The sequence below is a fragment of the Vulpes vulpes genome, chromosome 11, assembly GCF_048418805.1.
Source record: "Vulpes vulpes isolate BD-2025 chromosome 11, VulVul3, whole genome shotgun sequence".
In the NCBI taxonomy this organism is placed as follows: Eukaryota; Metazoa; Chordata; class Mammalia; order Carnivora; family Canidae; genus Vulpes; species Vulpes vulpes.
Window position 1 is genome coordinate 19,526,682 of NC_132790.1, and position 20,218 is coordinate 19,546,899.

General features: G+C 38.5%; 3 protein-coding genes across 4 annotated transcripts; 1 reads left to right on the forward strand and 2 right to left on the reverse strand.

Moving 5' to 3' along the window:
• Window positions 1-754: 754 nt before the first annotated feature.
• LOC112910898 (olfactory receptor 2D2) lies at window positions 755-1,702 on the forward strand. The gene has a single exon (XM_072725311.1). It carries the CDS (start codon window positions 755-757, stop codon window positions 1,700-1,702), a length of 948 nt encoding a protein of 315 aa, XP_072581412.1.
• Window positions 1,703-3,979: 2,277 nt separating this feature from the next.
• Window positions 3,980-4,927, reverse strand: LOC112910887 (olfactory receptor 10A4). Its single transcript, XM_025987205.2, has one exon. The coding sequence runs from the start codon at window positions 4,925-4,927 to the stop codon at window positions 3,980-3,982; it is 948 nt and encodes a 315-aa protein (XP_025842990.2).
• An 8,173-nt stretch (window positions 4,928-13,100) lies between these two features.
• On the reverse strand, window positions 13,101-16,214 carry LOC112910886 (olfactory receptor 10A2-like). 2 transcript variants are annotated; one of them, XM_072727437.1, is made up of 2 exons: window positions 15,291-16,214; window positions 13,101-13,124 (listed from the first exon to the last, which is right to left on the reverse strand). In XM_072727437.1, exons 1-2 carry the CDS (start codon window positions 16,212-16,214, stop codon window positions 13,101-13,103), a joined length of 948 nt encoding a protein of 315 aa, XP_072583538.1. The 2 variants fall into 2 exon arrangements, with proteins under 2 accessions (XP_072583538.1, XP_025842989.2); XM_025987204.2 differs by lacking the exon at window positions 13,101-13,124 and having other exon boundaries at window positions 15,261-16,214.
• Between the last annotated feature and the right edge of the window lie 4,004 nt (window positions 16,215-20,218).

Sequence of the window (20,218 nt, forward strand, 5' to 3'; positions counted from 1 at the left end):
TGGATTAGTGCTGTGTAATCTGCACACAGAAAACTAGTCAAAGTATGCTGAAGAACTGACATTTTTGCTGGATAAAATAACCTGCCAATTCTCCAAGGCCCTTTTTGATTTCTTATATCTTAGTGACTGTCTTTTCAGGGAAGAGACAACAGTCATATGCCCAAAGAATAGAAAAAAATCTATGCCATTATAAAATAAGGAGATGTGGCAAAAACAGCATAAGACTCAAGAGTTTTAGTTGATAATAAAGTGAAATAAATACCATGATTTATAGATTAATTGAATCTTTTTTATTATTAGATGTTTGGTATTTGGATTAAGGAAGATGATACTTTTGATCTACTCTACACTTACAGATGACACTAAATATGAAGGCGCCATCTTAAAAGTATGTTTTACAACACTGAAAATACTCCAACTAAAGCAGCATATCATCTTTTATATAAAGGGGAATTTTGGAATGGTTGATAGTGATTGAGAGCGATTCAAAAGCCCTCCAAGGAATCCCTGGATGGCTCAGCGGTTGAGTGCCTGCCTTCAGCCCAGGGCATGATCCTGGAGTCCCGGGATCGAGTCCCACATCAGACTTCTGCATGGAGCCTGCTTCTGCCTCTGCCTATGTCTCTGCCTCTCTCTCTTTGTCTCTCATTAATAAACGAATGAAATCTTAAAAAAGAAAAAAAGAAAGCCCTCCAAATCTGAGGTTCTATGGACCTATGTTTAACATGTTGACTTCTTCCACAAACAACAAAGTATGAGAGAGGCAAATCAGACGCAGGTGACAGAGTTCCTCCTCCTGGGACTCTCTGATGACCCCCATACTCAGAAGCTCCTATTTATTTTATTCCTGGTTGTCTACCTGGTTACTGTGCTTGCAAATCTGCTTCTCATGCACCTTGTTCAGGCTGACTCTCGGCTTCACACACCCATGTATTTTTTCCTCTGCAACTTATCTTTGGCTGACCTCTGTTTTTCTACCAACATCGTTCCTCAGGCCCTGGTTCATCTGCTATCCAGGAAGAAGATCATTTCATTCACACGTTGTGCAGCTCAGCTTTTACTCTTCCTCATTTTTGGGGGTACACAGTGTGCCTTTCTGGCAGTGATGTCCTATGATCGATACGTGGCCATCTGCAACCCTTTGCATTACCCTAGAATCATGACTTGGAGGGTGTGTGTTCAGCTGGCTGCGGGATCATGGACCAGCGGCATTCTGGTGTCTGTGGTAGATACCACTTTTACACTAAGGCTACCCTACCAAGGCAGCAATAGTATCGCTCATTTCTTTTGTGAGGCCCCTGCACTGTTGATCCTGGCATCCACAGACACCCACACTTCAGAGATGGCCATTTTCCTCATGGGTGTCATGATTCTCCTCATACCTGTCTCCCTAATTCTGGTATCCTATGGCCACATCATAGTGACTGTGTTCAGGATGAAGTCAGCCATTGGTAGGCGCAAGGCATTCTCTACCTGTGGTTCCCACCTCATGGTGGTCATCCTCTTTTATGGGTCAGCAATTTTCACTTACATGACACCAAAGTCTTCCAAAGAACAGGAAAAACTGGTGTCTGTGTTCTATGCAGTGATGACACCCATGCTCAATCCCCTCATCTATAGCTTGAGGAACAAGGATGTGAAGGGAGCTCTGAGGAAAGTGGCCACAAGGAATTTCCCATGCAGGCTTGAAATCTGCCCCTGACTGTGAGACTTTAGCTCCCTGCATATAAGATTTGCTGAGTAGTTTTCCTCAGCAAGGTTGGAATATGGCAAGATCCTCATCCTGGGACCTTGTTGAGACCTACCCTCCATCCTTCATCCAACACTTCCTTTGTAAAAGAAGAAGGATAATAATTCATGGACCAATAGAAGGAGGGTCTGCTTCCTTCTTGTTGGTTTTTGGCACCTAAGAGTTTGGAAATCCTGAAAAAACATTTACATTTTATAAACCCTGGAGTCTGTAAATCTATCTTTTTTTTCTTACCATGTTATGTATTATTATCAATCTATCCCAGATCCTACTCTAATTCTTTTATCTCTTTGTATTTCTGAATCTCTTTGCAACATTAAATAATAAATAAATTTACAAACATTACTTAATCACTTAGGTGAGCAAGGGGCTACATGCATGTTTACTGGCACATGCATTCTGTATATGTATTTGAAGTGGGTAGTGAAGGGCGTGGGTACAATGAAGACATATATATGGTGTCTGCTGTCCTCACACTCTTATTAGGGACATGGATATTTTATCTACCAGATAAGAGTAAAGACTGTATTTTGGAAACTAAGAACAAATAGTGACATTCCAGGGCTAGCAAGAGTGAGGAAAATGCTGATACTAAGCCTGGGCCTAAAGGACAACTAGGACTTGGAGAGGGTAGGTCTATATAGAAAGCAGAAGACAGTAGTTGTGGACTTAGGTGTATAGAGGCAAGAAAGCTACAGAAATAAATATTTCAGGTTCATTCTGTACATACTTTCTGATTACCTATTACTGTATTAAAAAACAATCAAGGATAACCTCCCCATCTGAAGTTATTTATTTTAATTCTGTCTACAGAGTCCTCTTTCCTGTATAAGGTAACGTATTTATAGGTCCTGGGGATTAGGACATGGACATCTTTATTCTGCCTACCATATAAGGACAAATAAAATGAATGTGAAGGAGTGATTAAAGTTTGGCTAAAATTGGAGATTATAAATGTATAATGGTGCCAATACAGTTAGTTGTGTGATTGCTATCACTGAAACAGAACCTCATGATCTACCTTTTAATATGCAAATTCTTATAGTGATAATTAGAATGTGCTGCCTTTCTAGGTCCTTGGTACAGGAGAGCTGAAGGATACACAGTGTGGGAGACTGAACTGGTTGATACCTCTATGGCACACAGAGAGTTATTTATAGAGTTTGTGGAGAAAACATGCCTATGCAGTAGATGTGATTTTACTCTGTTAATTATCAATAAATTCTTATGAATAGTTTACACAAAGCTATGGTGCCCACATCCCAAGTCTGCTATTTTTTCAAGAGTCCACAGTTGGTCTATATTCACTAGACAAAATCCTAAAGATGTGCTACTACACTGGTTGAGCGATAGGCAAAATTATAAGAACAGTTGATATCATCTAGTCACAATATGATTACATAAAAATCTAGTAAACAAAGAATCTTGGAATATTAACAGCCGTTTCCTATATTTTTTGTCCACTTAACTTAGGACATTCTTTCTGTCAAACGACTCTCAGATCCAACGTGACTAATTTGAGATTGAGGCAGTGTCCATGTGGAGTAGTCATTCTCCATACGAGGCACATACCAATTATAGTAGCAGAGGAAGAAGTTATCATTTGCCAACCTAATAGTACATGGGTACTTTATAAGCCAGTGGAAGTTATTAAGTATTGCTTTATTATATCTCTTCTTCACTAGAATATATATTCCACAGGGAAAGAAATCACCTATTATATTCAGCACTGTGTCAAAATGTGTTGAAATTTTGAGTTCCAAAAAAAAAAAATAATGAAGAATGAAACAAAACTCTATTTATTTTCACCATCATCAAAACTTTACTTTGAAAGGAGAAAGATCCTGGAAAGTTGCACCCAGAGTTTTTGGACAAATAGAAAATATAAAGGAGGAGATCATACAAAGATATGGATGAAGAAGTTCAAGAAGAATTAAAATAAGTAAAGAATGGTGAGTTGTAGTGTTGTTACTACAACAATTGTAAACTTTCCCAATCTGTGTAATCTAGCAGCATCCTCAGATACATCGGTCCCACAGAATCATGGGCCTACAGAAGTTCTCCTTTATCACTCATGTTCTTTCATTCAGAAACAGACCCTACTAAGTCCAAAATCCTAATGGGTATATCACAGCTCTTAGAATAAGTAGGGACCAAAACCCATGGGAGGAGTTATTTTTTCTTTCCTTTGTCCTTGCATTTCATCCCTTAGGTTTGCATCTCACTCGGTTAGATTTTCTGAGGGCCCAGGGTCCTCTGGAGGACTCGCCTCAGTGCAGCCTTCACTTCACTATTCCTTAAGCTGTAGATGATGGGGTTCAACATGGGAGTCACCACGGTGTAGGAGAGGGATAGCAGTTTCTTGCTCTCAGGAGAGGTACTCGATCGGGGCCGGAAGTATGTGAGGATGGCAGTGCTGTAGAAGAGGGAGACAACCAGGAGGTGGGAGGAACAGGTAGAGAAGGCCTTACGTTTCCCCTCAGCTGAGGGCATCCTGAAGATAGTGGAGAGGATGCGGACATAGGACCCCAGGATCAGCAAGAATGGGAAGAGGATAAATAGGACAGTGGCTGTCAGAGCCTCCAGTTCAAACAGAGAGGTATCGGCACAGACCAGTGCAATGACAGGGGGGCTGTCACAGAAAAAGTGGTTCACTCTGTTGGGGCCACAAAAAGGGAAGCTAAAAATCCATGTGGTTTGCACAGTGGCCACTGGAAATCCTGAGAACCAAGAGGCAGCTGCTAGCTGGGCACAGGCTCTGCGGTTCATAATGATTGGGTAACGCAAAGGGTCACAGATGGCCACATAGTGGTCATATGCCATTGTGGCCAGGAGACAGCACTCAGCAGCCCCAAAGAAGAAGAAGAAATACATCTGAGTGGCACAGCCAAGGAAGGAGATGGTTGTGTCTTGGATGATCAGAGTATCCAGCATCTTGGGCACAATGACTAAGTTGAAGCCTATCTCCAAGAAGGACAAGTTCCTGAGGAAGAAGTACATAGGATTTTGTAGAGCAGAGTCAGCTGTAGTGACCAGGATGATGAGAACATTGCCCATTAGAGTAACCAAGTAAATAGTCAAAAACAGGAAAAAGAGCAGAGCTTGAATCTCAGAGGACAAAGTTGAAAAGCTCACAAGAACAAACTCACTGACAACTGTCCAGTTTCCCCACGTCATTCTTCTGCCCAGGATTTCACTGAGCATTCATGTTCCAGGAAGGCAGAAGGCTCCATATGTTATTTAGACCTCTAATACACACTGGGAAAGAAAAGCCCCTATGGACTCATTCTCTACCTTTTTTATTCTAGTTGTTGCAAATCAGAAGCTGTACCTTCCAAAATGTAAAACAAAAAACAAGAACAAAACAAACAAACAAAAACCCGCTGGTCTATGGGATTCACAATTTTTGGGAAGAATACTAACCTAATTTTTTCAGACTGAAATGAGGCACATCATATATATCTATACATCATCCCTTGACTTTTCTTTGCTCTATAGATAATGTTCAGTATCACATCTTCATTTATGGACTCCTACTCTCTTTCTTCACCAGTAATTGGTACTAAAAAAGAAGCCAGGTCAAACACTTCTGAAGAGAGGGTTTTCAATGCACAATGAAAGGTGGTGAGGTCAGCCATCATATGACTTCTGAAAAATGAAAGGGCAGGAAAGGGAAAATCAAGGAAAGTGAACCAGCAGTTACCAATGATCCCTGAGGAAGAGACCTGAATATGTCCTAACCTCAAGCAGCCCACACTCATGATGATTTTAGTAGATGCCAGGAGGAAAACCTATTCAGTCATTGTTGTATCTTTTGCAACTAGCAGAATGCTTAACTCCAAGTGCTTGGTAAATGATGTAGCCTAAGGTTTTATTTTTACAGCAGTTTGAGGATGCTAAACAGTCTATATAGTTAAGCTTACAGTTAAGTAAAACCTCTAAAGTATGTGTGTTTGCGTTTGTGCATATTATAGGTGGTACATTCAGTTTTGTCTTCCAATATATATTTATTTTAAGTGTTTTGCTATGTTCTGAGAAGATATTTTAAAAGCTTTGTTATAAAAGCTCTGTCACTCACTATGCCACAGATGTCCATTCCCCTCAAATATTTAATCAATGTTTCCTAGGACAGAGCCTCGACTCTGGGGCAGATCACTTAAGCCATATCCCAAAATGAGTTGGCATCAATTTTTTAATCTCTAACTTTTTGGGCTATTTATCAAAGTGATCTATTTTTTTTTATCTGTGACTTTAAATCATTTGAGACCTGGGTTGTGTATCAATAAACAGTTATATGTACTATTACATGGAATATATCTTAATGTAATAACAAATATCTCAGGAAAGTGTTCATTAAATGCCTTAGTGAAAGGCCGATAAACCATATCAAATGCTCATTCTTTTATCTAAGATCTAATGTCAACTTCCTTGTGAAGCTTTTTCTATCTCCAACCCCAATCAGTTTAAGTTACTTTCTCCATTGTGTTCCCCATAGCATATTTTTTAAGAGAGAAAGAGAAAGCGCACGCGATTGGGTGAGGGATAGAGGGGAAGAGAGAAAGAGAATCTTAAGCCGTCTCCATTCCATGCTCGGCAAGGAGCCCAATGCCAGGCTTAACACAGGGCTCAGTCTCAGAACCCTGACATCATGACCTGGGACACAATCGAGTCAGAAGCTTAACTGACTGAGCCTCCCACGTGCCCTATTCCTCATAGCATTTTAAAATATCCTTATTGTAATAATGGTTTTGTCATAGTTATTTTTATATTTGTCCTCTCCTACAAATTGTGTATTCCTTGAAGACACAAACCAAATGATATACATCATTCTATCCATATTATATTGCCTGCTGCTTATGAAGTAACAATAAATGTTTGTTGAATTACTAACATTTATCTTAACAACATCAGTTCATTGACTTAAGATGCTAATATTTATCTTTAAAAAGTAATGAAGTTCTTATTCATGAAATTCTTAGTGAATCCATGATGGAGGCATCACTATTATTTTTTAAGTGTTTGTTAAAAAAGTTAAACATTGTCTCTACCAACAAACAAATGTTTTAAATTATCATCTGCTAAGAGATGTGGAAATAAATGTACAATTGTAAAACATGGCACAAATTTAAATTCTGCTTGTTATTGTCATTATCATCAATATTATTATAGTTTTTATAGTTTCAAAAAGACTCTAACCCAAACCTTTTGGTAAAGCAGTAGATAGAAAAGAATCCAATAAAGTGTAGCTGAGAACCCATGATAGTAGAAACTAGAGGAACACCATGTAACAAAAGTCTAGGGCAGAAAAGATTCTTTTTTTAATAAATTTATTTTTTTGTGGTGTTCAATTTGCCAACATATAGAATAACACCCAGTGCCTCATCCAGTCAAGTGCCCACCTCAGTGCCGGTCACCCAGTCGCCGCCACCACCACCCCCCGCCCACCTCCCCTTCCACCACCCCTAGTTTGTTTCCCAGAGTTAGGAGTCTTTCATGTTATGTCTCCGTTTCTGATGTTTCACACTTATTTTTTCTCCTTTCCCCCTAATTCCCTTTCACTATTTTTTATATTCCCCAAATGAATGAGACCATATAATGTTTGTCCTTCTCCGATTGACTTATTTCACTAAGCATAATACCCTCCAGTTCCATCCATGTCGAAGGGACAGAAAAGATTCTTGGGCAAAAAGTTCAGATGTTATCAAAGAAAATCTCAGCTAAGGAAGCAGAGATGACTTTCCTTTTTCTTTCAAACCACATCCTGCAGAGAGTCTCCACACTAAGTCCAATGAAGATGAATAAGGGGATGGGCAGAGGCTCAGATTCCCACTTACTTGGCTTTCACTTTTCTCCTGTCCCCTGAAACAGCCCCTTCATGCTTCCTAGGCTCACAAAAACAACTTGCCCCCCTCCCACAATTGTAATTCCACATTTTCCATCATCTGTCTTGATCCTTCTCCAATCATCCCTTTATATTGCCTTCTTTTGTTCTAGCCTTTCTTGTTTTTTTCTTCCATCTTTCACCTTTCCCTTTGGTTTTTTAATTTTGTTTTTTTAATAATAAATTTATTTTTTATTGGTGTTCAATTTGCCAACATGCAGAATAACACCCAGTGCTCATCCCGTCAAGTGCTCCCCTCAGTGCCCATCACCCATTCTCTCCCACCCCCCGCCCGCCTCCCCTTCCACCACCCCTAGTTCGTTTCCGAGAGTTAGGAGTCTTCATGTTCTGTCTCCCTTTCTGATATTTCCTACCCATTTCTTCTCCCTTCTCTTCTATTCCCTTTCACTATTATTACTCAGCCATTAGAAATTACAAATACCCACCATTTGCTTCGACGTGGATGGAACTGGAGTGTATTATGCTGAGTGAAATAAGTCAATCAGAGAAGGACAAACATAAGGTCTCATTCATTTGGGGAATATAAATATAAATAATGGTTTTTTAATTTTTATAAGTTTTCCTCTCCTAAGCAAGGAAGAGATGGTGGAGGGGATGTTGCTAGGATGATATTCTGAAGAACTGATCTTCCTGTAGCTGCCTGCATGCAATTGTGGTTATCAGGATGTTATGGATGAATATAATCCAGCTGCTTTTTTACTACTGGTCTTGCAACCACAGAGCCTCAGATAAATGGAGCTGTGTTTGCAGCCATCAGAGAGAATCTTATGGAAAGGGAACTTATGCAGAAACTTAGCTGAGGTCGTCTGGTCAGCTACACTTCTACCCAGAGTATCTCCTTTCTGAGGTAACATCTTAGAGATTCCATGCACTGTTTGAACAAGAAAGAACTAGGTAACATACTTAAGAAAACTTTATGAAACTGGGGGGCGGGGTGTGTCTAGGTGGCGCAGTGTGTTGAGCTTCTAACTCTTTGGCTTCAGGATTGTGGGATGGAGTTTGGTCTTGGGCTCCCTGCTCAGTAGGCAGTCTGCTTAAGATTGTCCCCTTCACACTGCTGCTGGCATTTTATATGCAGTAGTGGATGAGTGAAGGACTATAATCATAGCTCACTACTTGCTATTGTTTTTGTTTTAATATTCAACTATAGCAGTGTTTTAAAAGTTAAATGAAGAATAAACTCGAATATAAAAGCTCTGAAAAAAAAAAGATTGTCCCCTCCTCCGTCTGCCCCTCTCATTCTTCTCTCGCTCTCTCTTAAATAAATAAATAAATAAATAAATAAATAAATAAATAAATAATTAGAAAACTTTGTTATACTCTCACATAAATAATAGTTTCAGGCCACATAGTTATAAGGCAAAGACTTCAGAGTCATAAAATCAGAGTTAAAGTACTGATTATTTTTTAGCTGTGAGAAACACAGCTACTGACATGATATTTTCTGAATTATGGTTTTTCTCAACTATAAAATGACTATGATTATGGTGCCCAAATCATGTGGAATGAGATAATACATATGTAAATGCTTCAAATATTCTAAAGCCCAGTACATACATTATCATTGTTTTCATCCTTTCCCAGATTAGTTAATTTGTCCAGTCTTATAAAACTACATGTTTTTTTGTTTGAGACCTCTGATATCCCTTTTTATTTCCTAGAAATGTGTCAGAGAAAACATGTTTTCATGGTAATAAGCCATCATCCTCTTTACAAATGAGTTCACATCTGTGCTCTGTCCACTTTGCTCTTTACTTACCTCCTGTGAGTGATATTTGTATCACATTCCAGAGAATCTCTGGTCTGTGTTAGCCACTGTAGAGTACCCTGAGACTCTGTCCAAATGAGCGAGTCCAGGGGAGCCCTAAAATATGACTATTTGTGCAAATCCTTTCAGAAAAGCCCTGAATTATATCTGTGCCAGTCATTTCAAAGGTACTCTCAGTCCTCATTGCTGGTGAACTCTGGGTTTCCACCTTGTCACATTCTCAAAGAAGCTTTGTCCAGGGTTGTGCCAGACACCCCGGGTAAAACCTAAACTGTGGCTGAGTCAGTCCCTGTAAAGGAGCTCTGAGCTGGGCAATCACTCTAGAGGAGTGTCAATCACTCTAGAGGATTCCAGGCTGAGTCTCAGGACTATTTTTGGTCCCTGCTGTTTACTGTAAGGGAATGATTCTCCCAATGCTTCCTCTTCCTCAAGTCAAGTCATAAGTTCACTTACTGACAGGTGTGAGTTTTGAGGAATTCCTAAAAGTGCAGAAATTCATAAAGATTCTGCAATCTCATAAATGGAGGAGATCTTTGCTGCAGCTCCAACTTTTCCTGCACTCATGAGGCTACAAGAGCAAAGGGGGGAAAAAAAAAAACCAACCTTAGCAGTCTGTCTATTCTCCAAGGTTTGCACCAGAGAGAGATTAGAAGAACATGCTAGCATTCTTTTTTTCCCTCGGCTTTATTGAGACAAAATTGACATCTAACATTGTGTAAATTTAAGGTATATAATGTGATGATTCGATACATGTATTTATATTCAACTAATTAGCACAATAGTTAACATGTCTATTACTGCACATAATTACCTTTTTGTATATGTGTGTGGTGAAAACACTTAAAATCTACTCTTCTAGCAATTTTAAAGTATATAATACAATATTGTTAATGATAGTCACTATGTTGTACATTTGATCCCCAGAACTTATTCATCTTATAACTGCGTTTGTACCCTCTGACGAATATTACTCTACCCCAGCCCCCAATACCCACTATTCCACTCTTTTTCTTTGATTCCACATATAAGTGAGAGTCCACAAATAAGTGAGATCAAACAGTATTTGTCTTTCACTGTCTGACTTATTTCACTTAGCATAATGCCCTTGAAGTCCATCCATGTCGTCAAAATGGCAGAGTTTCCTTCTTTGTTATGGCTGATTAATATCTCATTGTATGTATCTATACAAATGCCACATTTTCTTTATCCATTCATCTGTAAATGGGCACTTAGGTTGTTACCATGTCTTGGCTATTGTGAAAAAATGCTACAATGAACTTGGAAGTGCAAGCATCTCTATAAGTCAGTGATTTCACTTGTATCATGTCAGCATCCTTTTACATCTCCCCTCCCTTTTGATTATCATTGGGCTGCTTCTTTGGGAGTGTTTCTAGCCTGGGCTCAGAAGTTTTCAGGCATGGAGAGGAGAACTCATTAATTATTGTCTAAGCCAACTGAAGAATATTAATGAAAACCACAATAAATTGGTTGGGGAGCTAATAACTCCTGGTTATGATGAAAAGAAGAAAATCTGACTAACAGTCTCAGAATGCTAACCCTTCTGGAATAAGAATTGATGTTGAGGGAGTAAGATGATGTCTATGCTTGTCTATGCTTTGAGATAAATTTCTCCAAGCTGATTCTAATGTACATCTGAACATTTCTTATAGAGCTTCTGAAACAGGAATTTTATTGCATGTTTCTTTTTTTTTCTTTTTTTAAATAATAAATTTATTTTTTATTGGTGTTCAATTTGGCAACATACAGAATAACACCCAGTGCTCATCCCGTCAAGTGCCCCCCTCAGTGCCCGCCACCCAGTCACCCCCAGCCCCCGCCCTCCTCCCCTTCCACCACCCCTAGTTCATTTCCCAGAGTTAGGAGTCTTTATGTTCTGTCTCCCTTTCTGATATTTCCTACCCATTTCTTCTCCCTTCCTATTCTTCCCCTTGAGAATAATTCTTCAAACTTTTCTCTTTGTTTAGTATATAATATAAATTCCTGTTCCCATATTTACTCGGGATTATAACCAAAAGCAGTGAGAGAATAGAAATAGCTACATGACCTCTCTCTGCTATTCTTCCTCTCATCCTTTCTCTTCTCAAATGCTGCATATTTGCATTTGGAAGAGGAACAATTGTATTACGGGCTCCAATGGCCAATGAACAAATGCACAAAATCCACTTGAATGTTCATTTATTCATTTAACAAATAATTCTTGGATACCTAACATGATCCAGGCACTGAAGTTTCAGTAGGAAATTTTATAAACATTGTTCCTGGCCTCATAGAACATACAGTTTAAGTGGGAAGACAAATATTAAAGAATTATATAAAAATGTGAAATTACAACTGTATTGAATATGTAATTGGAAGAAAATGATGTAGCTGCAAAAATAGTACCACCATTCCCATTTCTTTGGATGTAATTGACTTGGATTACAGTTTAATAAAGTTAAATAAAGCAGCAATCCCAAAGTTTCAGCCATGTCTTTGCCTAAAACAAAAGCCTTAAAATATAAATTAATCATCTTGAGCTATTTTCTCAGTCCCAGCAATCTCAAAGGGGCCCCTGTATAAATGGGAGATGAAGTAAAGTACTATCATTGCCCTATATAATGATTTGTGGTTCTGAGTCCATTGTGAAAAACAAAGATGCCTTTATGCATTAAAAAAGAAAGTATTTATTTCATACTTCTGTGTTTAGCTCCTTTGTTTCTGATGATCAATGCTTTTGGATTTGTCTGTTTGATTCAAACTACTCCTCTGGAAAAATAAATTATCAGAACTCACACTGCTGGGCAGGTGTTGAATTTGGAGAGATTGCGGTATGTTGAACTGAGCTCTAGATTTAGAGTTTCAGCAGTTATTTTTTCAATGACCACTTTTTAATGTTCTGATTAAAGACTTGGGGGTTTTTCTTGACTCAAACACTCCAATGATGAAAAGCACTTCTGAAGGGCAGACTGTAGTAGAGACTATTGAAGTTTTTCCTCAATCCTCCTCAGTCATTTTGACTAGCTCTGAGCATCCTTTGTCAGTTTCTGCAAGGTTTACTTCTAATAGCTTGGACCAGAGAACTTCAGAAGAATGCCCTAGGGCACTGGGAGACAGTGGTGCCTGGGAGTTTTAATTCCCCTTCTTCTCTACCCCACAGTCTGCCAATAGCCAGTGGATGAGTGAAAGGGAAATACAAAAGCCTACATCTTATGGATGAAGCAGAACAAACTAAGCTTTATTTATGCTCTGGAGTTTCCTGCTGGATCAAGCTGAGTCTGGGATTGCACCTCAAATTATATTTTTGCTTAGCTTCTCCTCCATTCCAACTCTACTTTGGTCATTCATTTAATGGTTCTCCTTAATAATTCACTTGCACTTGAGTCCTTGGCTCTATATCCAGTTCTGGGATAACCTAATGAAAGTGGCTGGTCCCAAGGCAAGGTCAGTTACTCCAAGTTTGGGAAGATGTTTCCCCAAATGATAAAAAGAGATTCATAACAGGGATGTGAAGGAAAAGGCTTGACCTTTCTAAAAAAAAAGTCTCTTTCATACCTCTTTTACGGATCTCCTCCAGACTTTCAGAACACCTACACTCTACTACAGGAATTGGTTTTGCTCTAGAATCAAGTCCTTTCTCTTGAGCACAAGCAATCTACCATCAAGTCCTATCAATTATTCCTCTAAAAATTATTTAAAATTAATTTCTACTGATACTTGATAAATTACTCTCTATTCCAAGTCACCAGCATTTCTCAATTGGATTATCCATTCATTTATTCATCTTTCATAGACTATTGAAAAACTGGAGAATAATTTCATTATAATGTAAAGTTTGTACCAGGCAAAGCAAACCAGAATAGATAAAGTGATAACTTTCAACAATGAAATAAATATCATAAGACCTTAGCACTTCTTAGCTGTTTTAAAGAAATTTCAGAAGTATGCCTGTACTTGAGGTTCCATTCACAAAGAGAAGCATCCCTTGTTTTCTGCAGCTTTTGGCTCCAGTAAAGTGTCACTGACTCTCATGACCAGATAAGGGCAGCTCCATCTGGTTCAGAGCATCACATCCTCTGCATTATCTCAGCACCACATACCCATTTACTAAATAAGCCATTATTAACATTTTCATTCTACTGTTACTATGCATGTTTAATACTTACTCTGGCAACCTCTGCTATCACCAGACTGCATGTCTGAGCCGTCTATGTTGTCTCTCTAAGTACTATCTGTGTTTCTGTTAATGCTCTGGCTTCAGATTTGCATATATTCGGGGTGGTCTGCCCTAACCCTATTTTCCCATAGTATTTTCAGTGCAGAATTTTTCAGAACATGTTTTTCAGGAATGCTTATGTCATATAAAACAGAAATACTTGTGCAGCTTCCATTTTCAAAGAGTTACAGATACATTGGGGGAAGAAAACATGTAAAAGCAAGCACAGCATAGTATATACAAAAATTAACTTATCTGTTGATAAAATTGGAATAGATACATATAGGAAATAATAATTTATGCTCCTTGAGGGATCACAGTGGGACCTTGAAAGATGAGATGGATCTGTCTAAAATAAAGATGGAAAGAACCTCTCAAGTAGAGAAAACAAAGTATCAAACATCACCAGCTGCTAATCTAAACTATTAACTCCAAAGCCTCAATGAAACTTACAATTTTCTCTAATTTACTCAATTATTTTTCCATATTCTTCAAAATTTATTTCCTTCAAATTAAAATTTAAGTTATTTTTCTACCTATTAGTTAAGCAAAATTTCAAACGTTTGATAACAATTCTTATTGATGTAGCTGTGAGGAAACAAGAACCCTTGTAAACTGCTGGTGAGAATGTAAAATGGTACAATCAACTTGGAGGGAAGTTTGCCAATATATAACAACATGTTACACATATTTACCCTTTGCCCAATTTCTAGATTTCCATTTGTCAGATATCCTGGCAAAAATATGAAAATGCTGATATATAAAGCTATTTTTATAACATGATTTGTAATTGTAAACACTTGTTAAGTAAGCTATGGTATACCTAGAAAAAGAGTACTATGAAATTATAAAAAGAATAAGAAAATTTTTGTGGGTAAAGAAGAGCTGTGCTGAAGTTAGCTAGATCCATTTTAAATTTTGATGAAAACAGAATCACAATAGAAATTTATAATATTATCTCAATGAAGTTTAAGAACCTGAATATGGGATAGAGAGGGAGCCCAAGAAACCTCATCTCATTCTTCCTGGAAAACATTGAGTAAGGAATAAAATAATTGTAGGGCTATAAAGGTGTAAGTATGGGAATTATCAATACACTTTTCTATATTCATACCACATACCAGTGAGCTTCCAAGAACTGCTTTAAGGCCATGTAAACAGAGGTAAGACAGTGATGAAAGTTGTGCATTGGGAGGGGTCATAGGATTTTCTATCGGATAAATAGAGTTAGATCTGCCCAAAGGAAGAAAAAGTGACATGAGGATTTTTGCTGATTTTGCTCTGTTATTAAATGTATTCCCACATTAGGATTATAAGCGGTTTCATGCTGTTCATAATGTGGACACAGGAAAGCAAATACCTGGAATTACTTGGCACAAAATTGTGAAATGCTAATACAAATTATTTTATTTTTCATAAAATAAGCCTACAATGAGCACAGGAGTTTTTCAGGTGGTAGCAATAGTTCTAATCTACTTCTGTGCTCTATTCCCACCACTGAGTTTTCCCGGTAGTCATTTCAGCAGCTGGGTTTCATCCCAACAGAGATGAGAAGAGAATCAGAGGAAGCCCAGATAGGAAACTGATTGCTCCCCATTCAGTACACTTTATTCTCATTTCTCAATGCCTATGGGATGCAGTTTCTAAGGCCTAAAGCCTTACGGAAGGTCCGGCCAAGGGCATTCTTCACTTCATTATTTCTCAGGCTATAAATGATGGGGTTCAACATGGGAGTCACAACAGTGTAGGACAATGACAGCAGCTTTTTGCTTTCAGGAGAATTATTGGATTTAGGCCGGAAGTAGGTGAGGCTTAAAGATACATAGAACAGGCACACAACAAGGAGGTGAGAGGAACACGTAGAGAAGGCTTTATGCTTCCCTTTAGCTGATGGAATTTTGAGGATGGCAGCAGCAATGTGAGTATAGGAGCACAGGATCAGCAAGCAGGGTGTCATGACGACCAGAATAGTTCCAACAATTGCATAGATTTCAAACAGTGCTGTGTCTGCACAGACCAGCCTCAGCACAGGTGGACTGTCACAGAAGAAGTGGTTCACCTTGTTGGTGCCACAGAATGGAAAACTGAAGAGCCACGTGGTCTGCACGGTAGCAACAGGAAAGCCTGGAAACCAAGAAGCGACAGCCAATTTGGCACGTGTCCTTTGGTTCATGATGACTGGATAGTGCAAGGGACTACAGATGGCTACACAGCGGTCATATGCCATGGTGGCCAGGAGGAAGCATTCATCAACTCCAAAGAAGAAGGAGAAATACATCTGCGTGGCACAGCCAAGAAAGGAGATGGTTCTGTCCCAGGCAAGCAGAGTCCCCAGCATCTTGGGCACAATGACTAGGTTGAAGCCAATCTCCATGAAGGACAAGTTCCTGAGGAAGAAGTACATGGGACTGTGCAGCATGGGATCAGCCAAAGTAACAAGAATGATGAGGGTGTTTCCCATCAGGGTGGCCAGGTAGATGATTAAGAATGTCAGGAAGAGCAAGGACTGTATTTCAGTAGGTAGAGAAGAAAAGCTTATGAGGATAAACTCCTCAACTTTTGTCCAGTTTCCTCCAGCCATAGATATAAAAGTGAATCCCAGCTGTGGTCATGGAGAGAGATTTTTGTTTGGAAGTGTCAGAATCTGGGTTTGTTTTTCAGACTCATTTTTAGTGTCAGGACAAAAGGCAAGGTCAGGATCTCAGTTGGAAGAGGAAGGGCCTGTGTTGTCTAAAAGTAAAGACACAAAGAAGAATGGCCAGAGATTAAACTCAGAGATTAGGCATGGGCCAACTTCTAGAGGATTTGATATTTCTCTATTTGTACATTAACATATCTGGAAAAGTCATACCAAATCAGAACCATAAGTCCCTGAAGGGGCCACCAAATGTCACATTTTAGGAGGGAGAAGTAATATTCATGAAAACAACTAAACTTTTGAGAAACAAGCCCAATATTCATGATTTCATTAAACACACATACACGTGAATTTATCAAAGTTTAGAAATATACTGATTATAATGCAGAATGATGCATCTAATAATTTTTCTACTCATCATGAATCTTTCTTACTCATTAAAATTTGGGAGGTGAATAGCCAAACTGTGGAAGGAGCCTCGGTGTCCATCGAAAGATGAATGGATAAAGAAGATGTGGTTTATGTATACAATGGAATATTACTCAGCGATTAGAAACGACAAATACCCACCATTTGCTTCAACGTGGATGGAACTGGAGGGTATTATGCTGAGTGAAATAAGTCAATCGGAGAAGGACAAGCAGTGTATGTTCTCATTCATTTGGGGAATATAAATAATAGTGAAAGGGAATATAAAGGAAGGGAGAAGAAATGTTGGGAAATATCAGGAAGGGAGACAGAACATAAAGACTCCTAACTCGGGGAAACGAACTAGGGGTGGTGGAAGGGGGGAGGAGGGCGGGTGTTGGAGGGGAATGGGTGACGGGCACTGAGGTGGACACTTGACGGGATGAGCACTGGGTGTTTTTCTGTATGTTGGTCAATTGAACACCAATAAAAATTAATTTAAAAAAAATAAATAAATAAAATTTGGGAGGTGAGTATGTACTGAGGACAGTTAACACATGCCTGTGTTTTGTCCTTTTACAATGCATTTTATAGGTGAGGAAACTGATCTTTAAGAAGTAAAAGAACATGAATTAAAGCGGTAAATCTCAAAAGCAAACAAATTTGTTGGATTCCAGAGTTCTCAGATTTCCACTGGACCATGCTTCATCAGACTAGTCTGCCTTGATCTGAGGACTAACTCAATGCTTAAGAAAATTAAAACACAAATTTCTGCAAAATCATGTTTTGTATTATTTGTTTCTAATTTGCAACTTTTTTTTTTACTTTTTATTTATGATAGGCACACAGTGAGAGAGAGAGGCAGAGACATAGGCAGAGGGAGAAGCAGGCTCCATGCCATGGGAGCCTGACATGGGATTCGATCCCGGGTCCCCAGGATCGCGCCCTGGGCCAAAGGCAGGCGCTAAACCACTGCACCACCCAGGGATCCCTGCAACTTACTTTCATATGCACTTCTTGTTATCTTGGTAATCAGAATATTGAATTCTAATGGAAGAATTATTAGATAAAATTGGAAAATAAATTAAAAAGGAATTGGATGTGGATAGGGAATTACTGTACAAAAAATACAAGCTCAACAACAGAAATAAAAACATTTATTAAGAGCAGTAGAAACCAGAATTAAAACAAAGTAGAAGAGAAACAAACATGTGGTCCTTGTTTTGGATACATTCCATCAATAGACTTTTATTCTATACTGAGGAATTTGGACCTTATCCTCTAAAGACAGCCACTTGAATATTGGAAGAACAGGAGTGAGATGGTTATATATGTCATGTAGAAAGATTACTATGACATTGAGAATGGATGGTATATCAAAATCCTAGAGGAGAACACAGGCAACACCCTTTTTGAACTTGGCCACAGTAACTTCTTGCAAGATACATCCATAAAGGCAAGGGAAACAAAAGCAAAAATGAGCTATTGGGACTTCATCAAGATAAGTAGATTCTGTACAGCAAAAGAAACAGTCAACAAAATCAAAAGACAACCTACAGAATGGGAGAAGATATTTGCAAATGACATATCAGATAAAGGGCTAGTTTCCAAGATCTATAAAGAACTTATTAAACTCAACAGCAAAGAAACAAACAATCCAATCATGAAATGGGCAAAAGACATGAACAGAAATCTCACAGAGGAAGACATAGACGTGACCAACAAGCACATGAGAAAATGCTCTGCATCACTGGCCATCAGGGAAATACAAATCAAAACCACAATGAGATACCACCTCACACCAGTGAGAATGGGGAAAATTAACAAGGCAGGAAACCACAAATGTTGGAGAGGATGTGGAGAAAGGGGAACCCTCTTGCACTGTTGGTGGGAATGCAATATGGTACAGCCACTCTGGAAAACTGTGTGGAAGTTCCTCAAAGAGTTAAAATAGAACTGCCCTACGACCCAGCAAATGCACTGTTGGGGATTTACCCCAAAGATATTGATGCAGTGAAATGCCGGGACACCTGCACCGTGATGTTTCTAGCAGCAATGTCCACAATAGCCAAACTGTGGAAGGAGCCTCGGTGTCCATCGAAAGATGAATGGATAAAGAAGATGTGGTTTATGTATACAGTGGAATATTACTCAGCCATTAGAAATGATACATACCCACCATTTGCTTTGACGTGGACGGAACTGGAGGGTATTATGCTGGTGAAATAAGTCAATTGGAGAAGGACAAACATTATATGTTCTCATTCATTTGGGGAATATAAAAATTAATGAAGGGAAATAAAGGGAAAGGACAGAAAATGAGTGAAAATATCAGTGAGGGTGACAAAACATGAGAGACACCTAACTCTGGGAAACAAACAAGGGGTAGTGGAAGGGGAGGTGGGCAGAGGGTTGGGGTGATGGGTGATGGGCGCTGAGGGGGGCACTTGGTGGGATGAGCACTGGGTGTTATGTTATATGTTGGCAAATTGAACTCCAATTAAAAAAGGACAAAAAACAAAGAGAATGGATGGTATAGGGTGTAATTAGTGGAGCTATCAAATCTGTATACTTGGGATAAAAAAAACAGGTGGTATGCTCATCTTTCTTTTACATATATAATCCATTTTAAGAAGTAGACTAATGAAGAGAGGCTCAATATTAGTCAGGTCATGGTGAGTAATTTGGACTTCAAGGATGTATTTAAAACCCCAAAGTATCTATTTAAGAAGAGAAAATCATTCTTGACAAAGAATAATGATCAGACCAATCTAAGATTTCTCTGAAACACTAAAAATTAAATAAAACAATGTCTACAGTTTTGAGCTCAATTTCAGAAAACCAAATATACGTTTCAAATTAAAAAAAAGCCAACATGAAAGGATCATCGATGCAGCGAACATAGAATCTTAAGTAGAAACACCTACTGTCATTTAATACAGCCGAGCCCTGCGCTTTTAGAAAAAGTAAATTGAGAAAGTCATTAGAGCTATGAAGACAATTCAAATTAATGGGATAAATCCAAGACATCAGAACAGTTGTTTCCTTTCTTTAAAAAGAATCTGAAAAAAAAATAAAAAGAATCTGAAACAAATGGAAGACACATTGAATTGTTTTTAATATGTACTCTCAAAAAGGCTCTATGAAATATTAAACAGTGAACAAGTATTTATTAAAATGACAGTCTTAGGTCAGAAAAGACCATGGTGGCTGGGGTGGGGTGTGAGTGAGTATAGTGACCATGATTATCAAATTAAAAGGCAGTGGAGCATAGTGTTAGAAACTTAAGAAAACTGATTTGGTGAATTAGAGTACAAGTTTGAGAATTATACTCACATTACTGAGACAAATTTTGAAAATATGAAAATAATAATAAGAATAGTAAAGTACAGGAAATAAAATCAATTTGTTAGGCATTCCAGAATGACATGACAAAGAAAAGAGGGACAATACTCAAAGAATTACCAGGGAAAGAACAAACATCTCTGAGCTAAAGGAAGGCAAAGCTTTTTTAACTGAAAGAATCTCCACGTACAAAG

Excerpts from the sequence above, each read along its gene's own strand:
- LOC112910887 (XM_025987205.2), bottom strand. The coding sequence starts at position 4,927 with ATGACGTGGGGAAACTGGACAGTTGTCAGTGAGTTTGTTCTTGTGAGC.
- LOC112910886 (XM_025987204.2), bottom strand. The coding sequence starts at position 16,214 with ATGGCTGGAGGAAACTGGACAAAAGTTGAGGAGTTTATCCTCATAAGC.
- LOC112910898 (XM_072725311.1), top strand. The coding sequence starts at position 755 with ATGAGAGAGGCAAATCAGACGCAGGTGACAGAGTTCCTCCTCCTGGGA.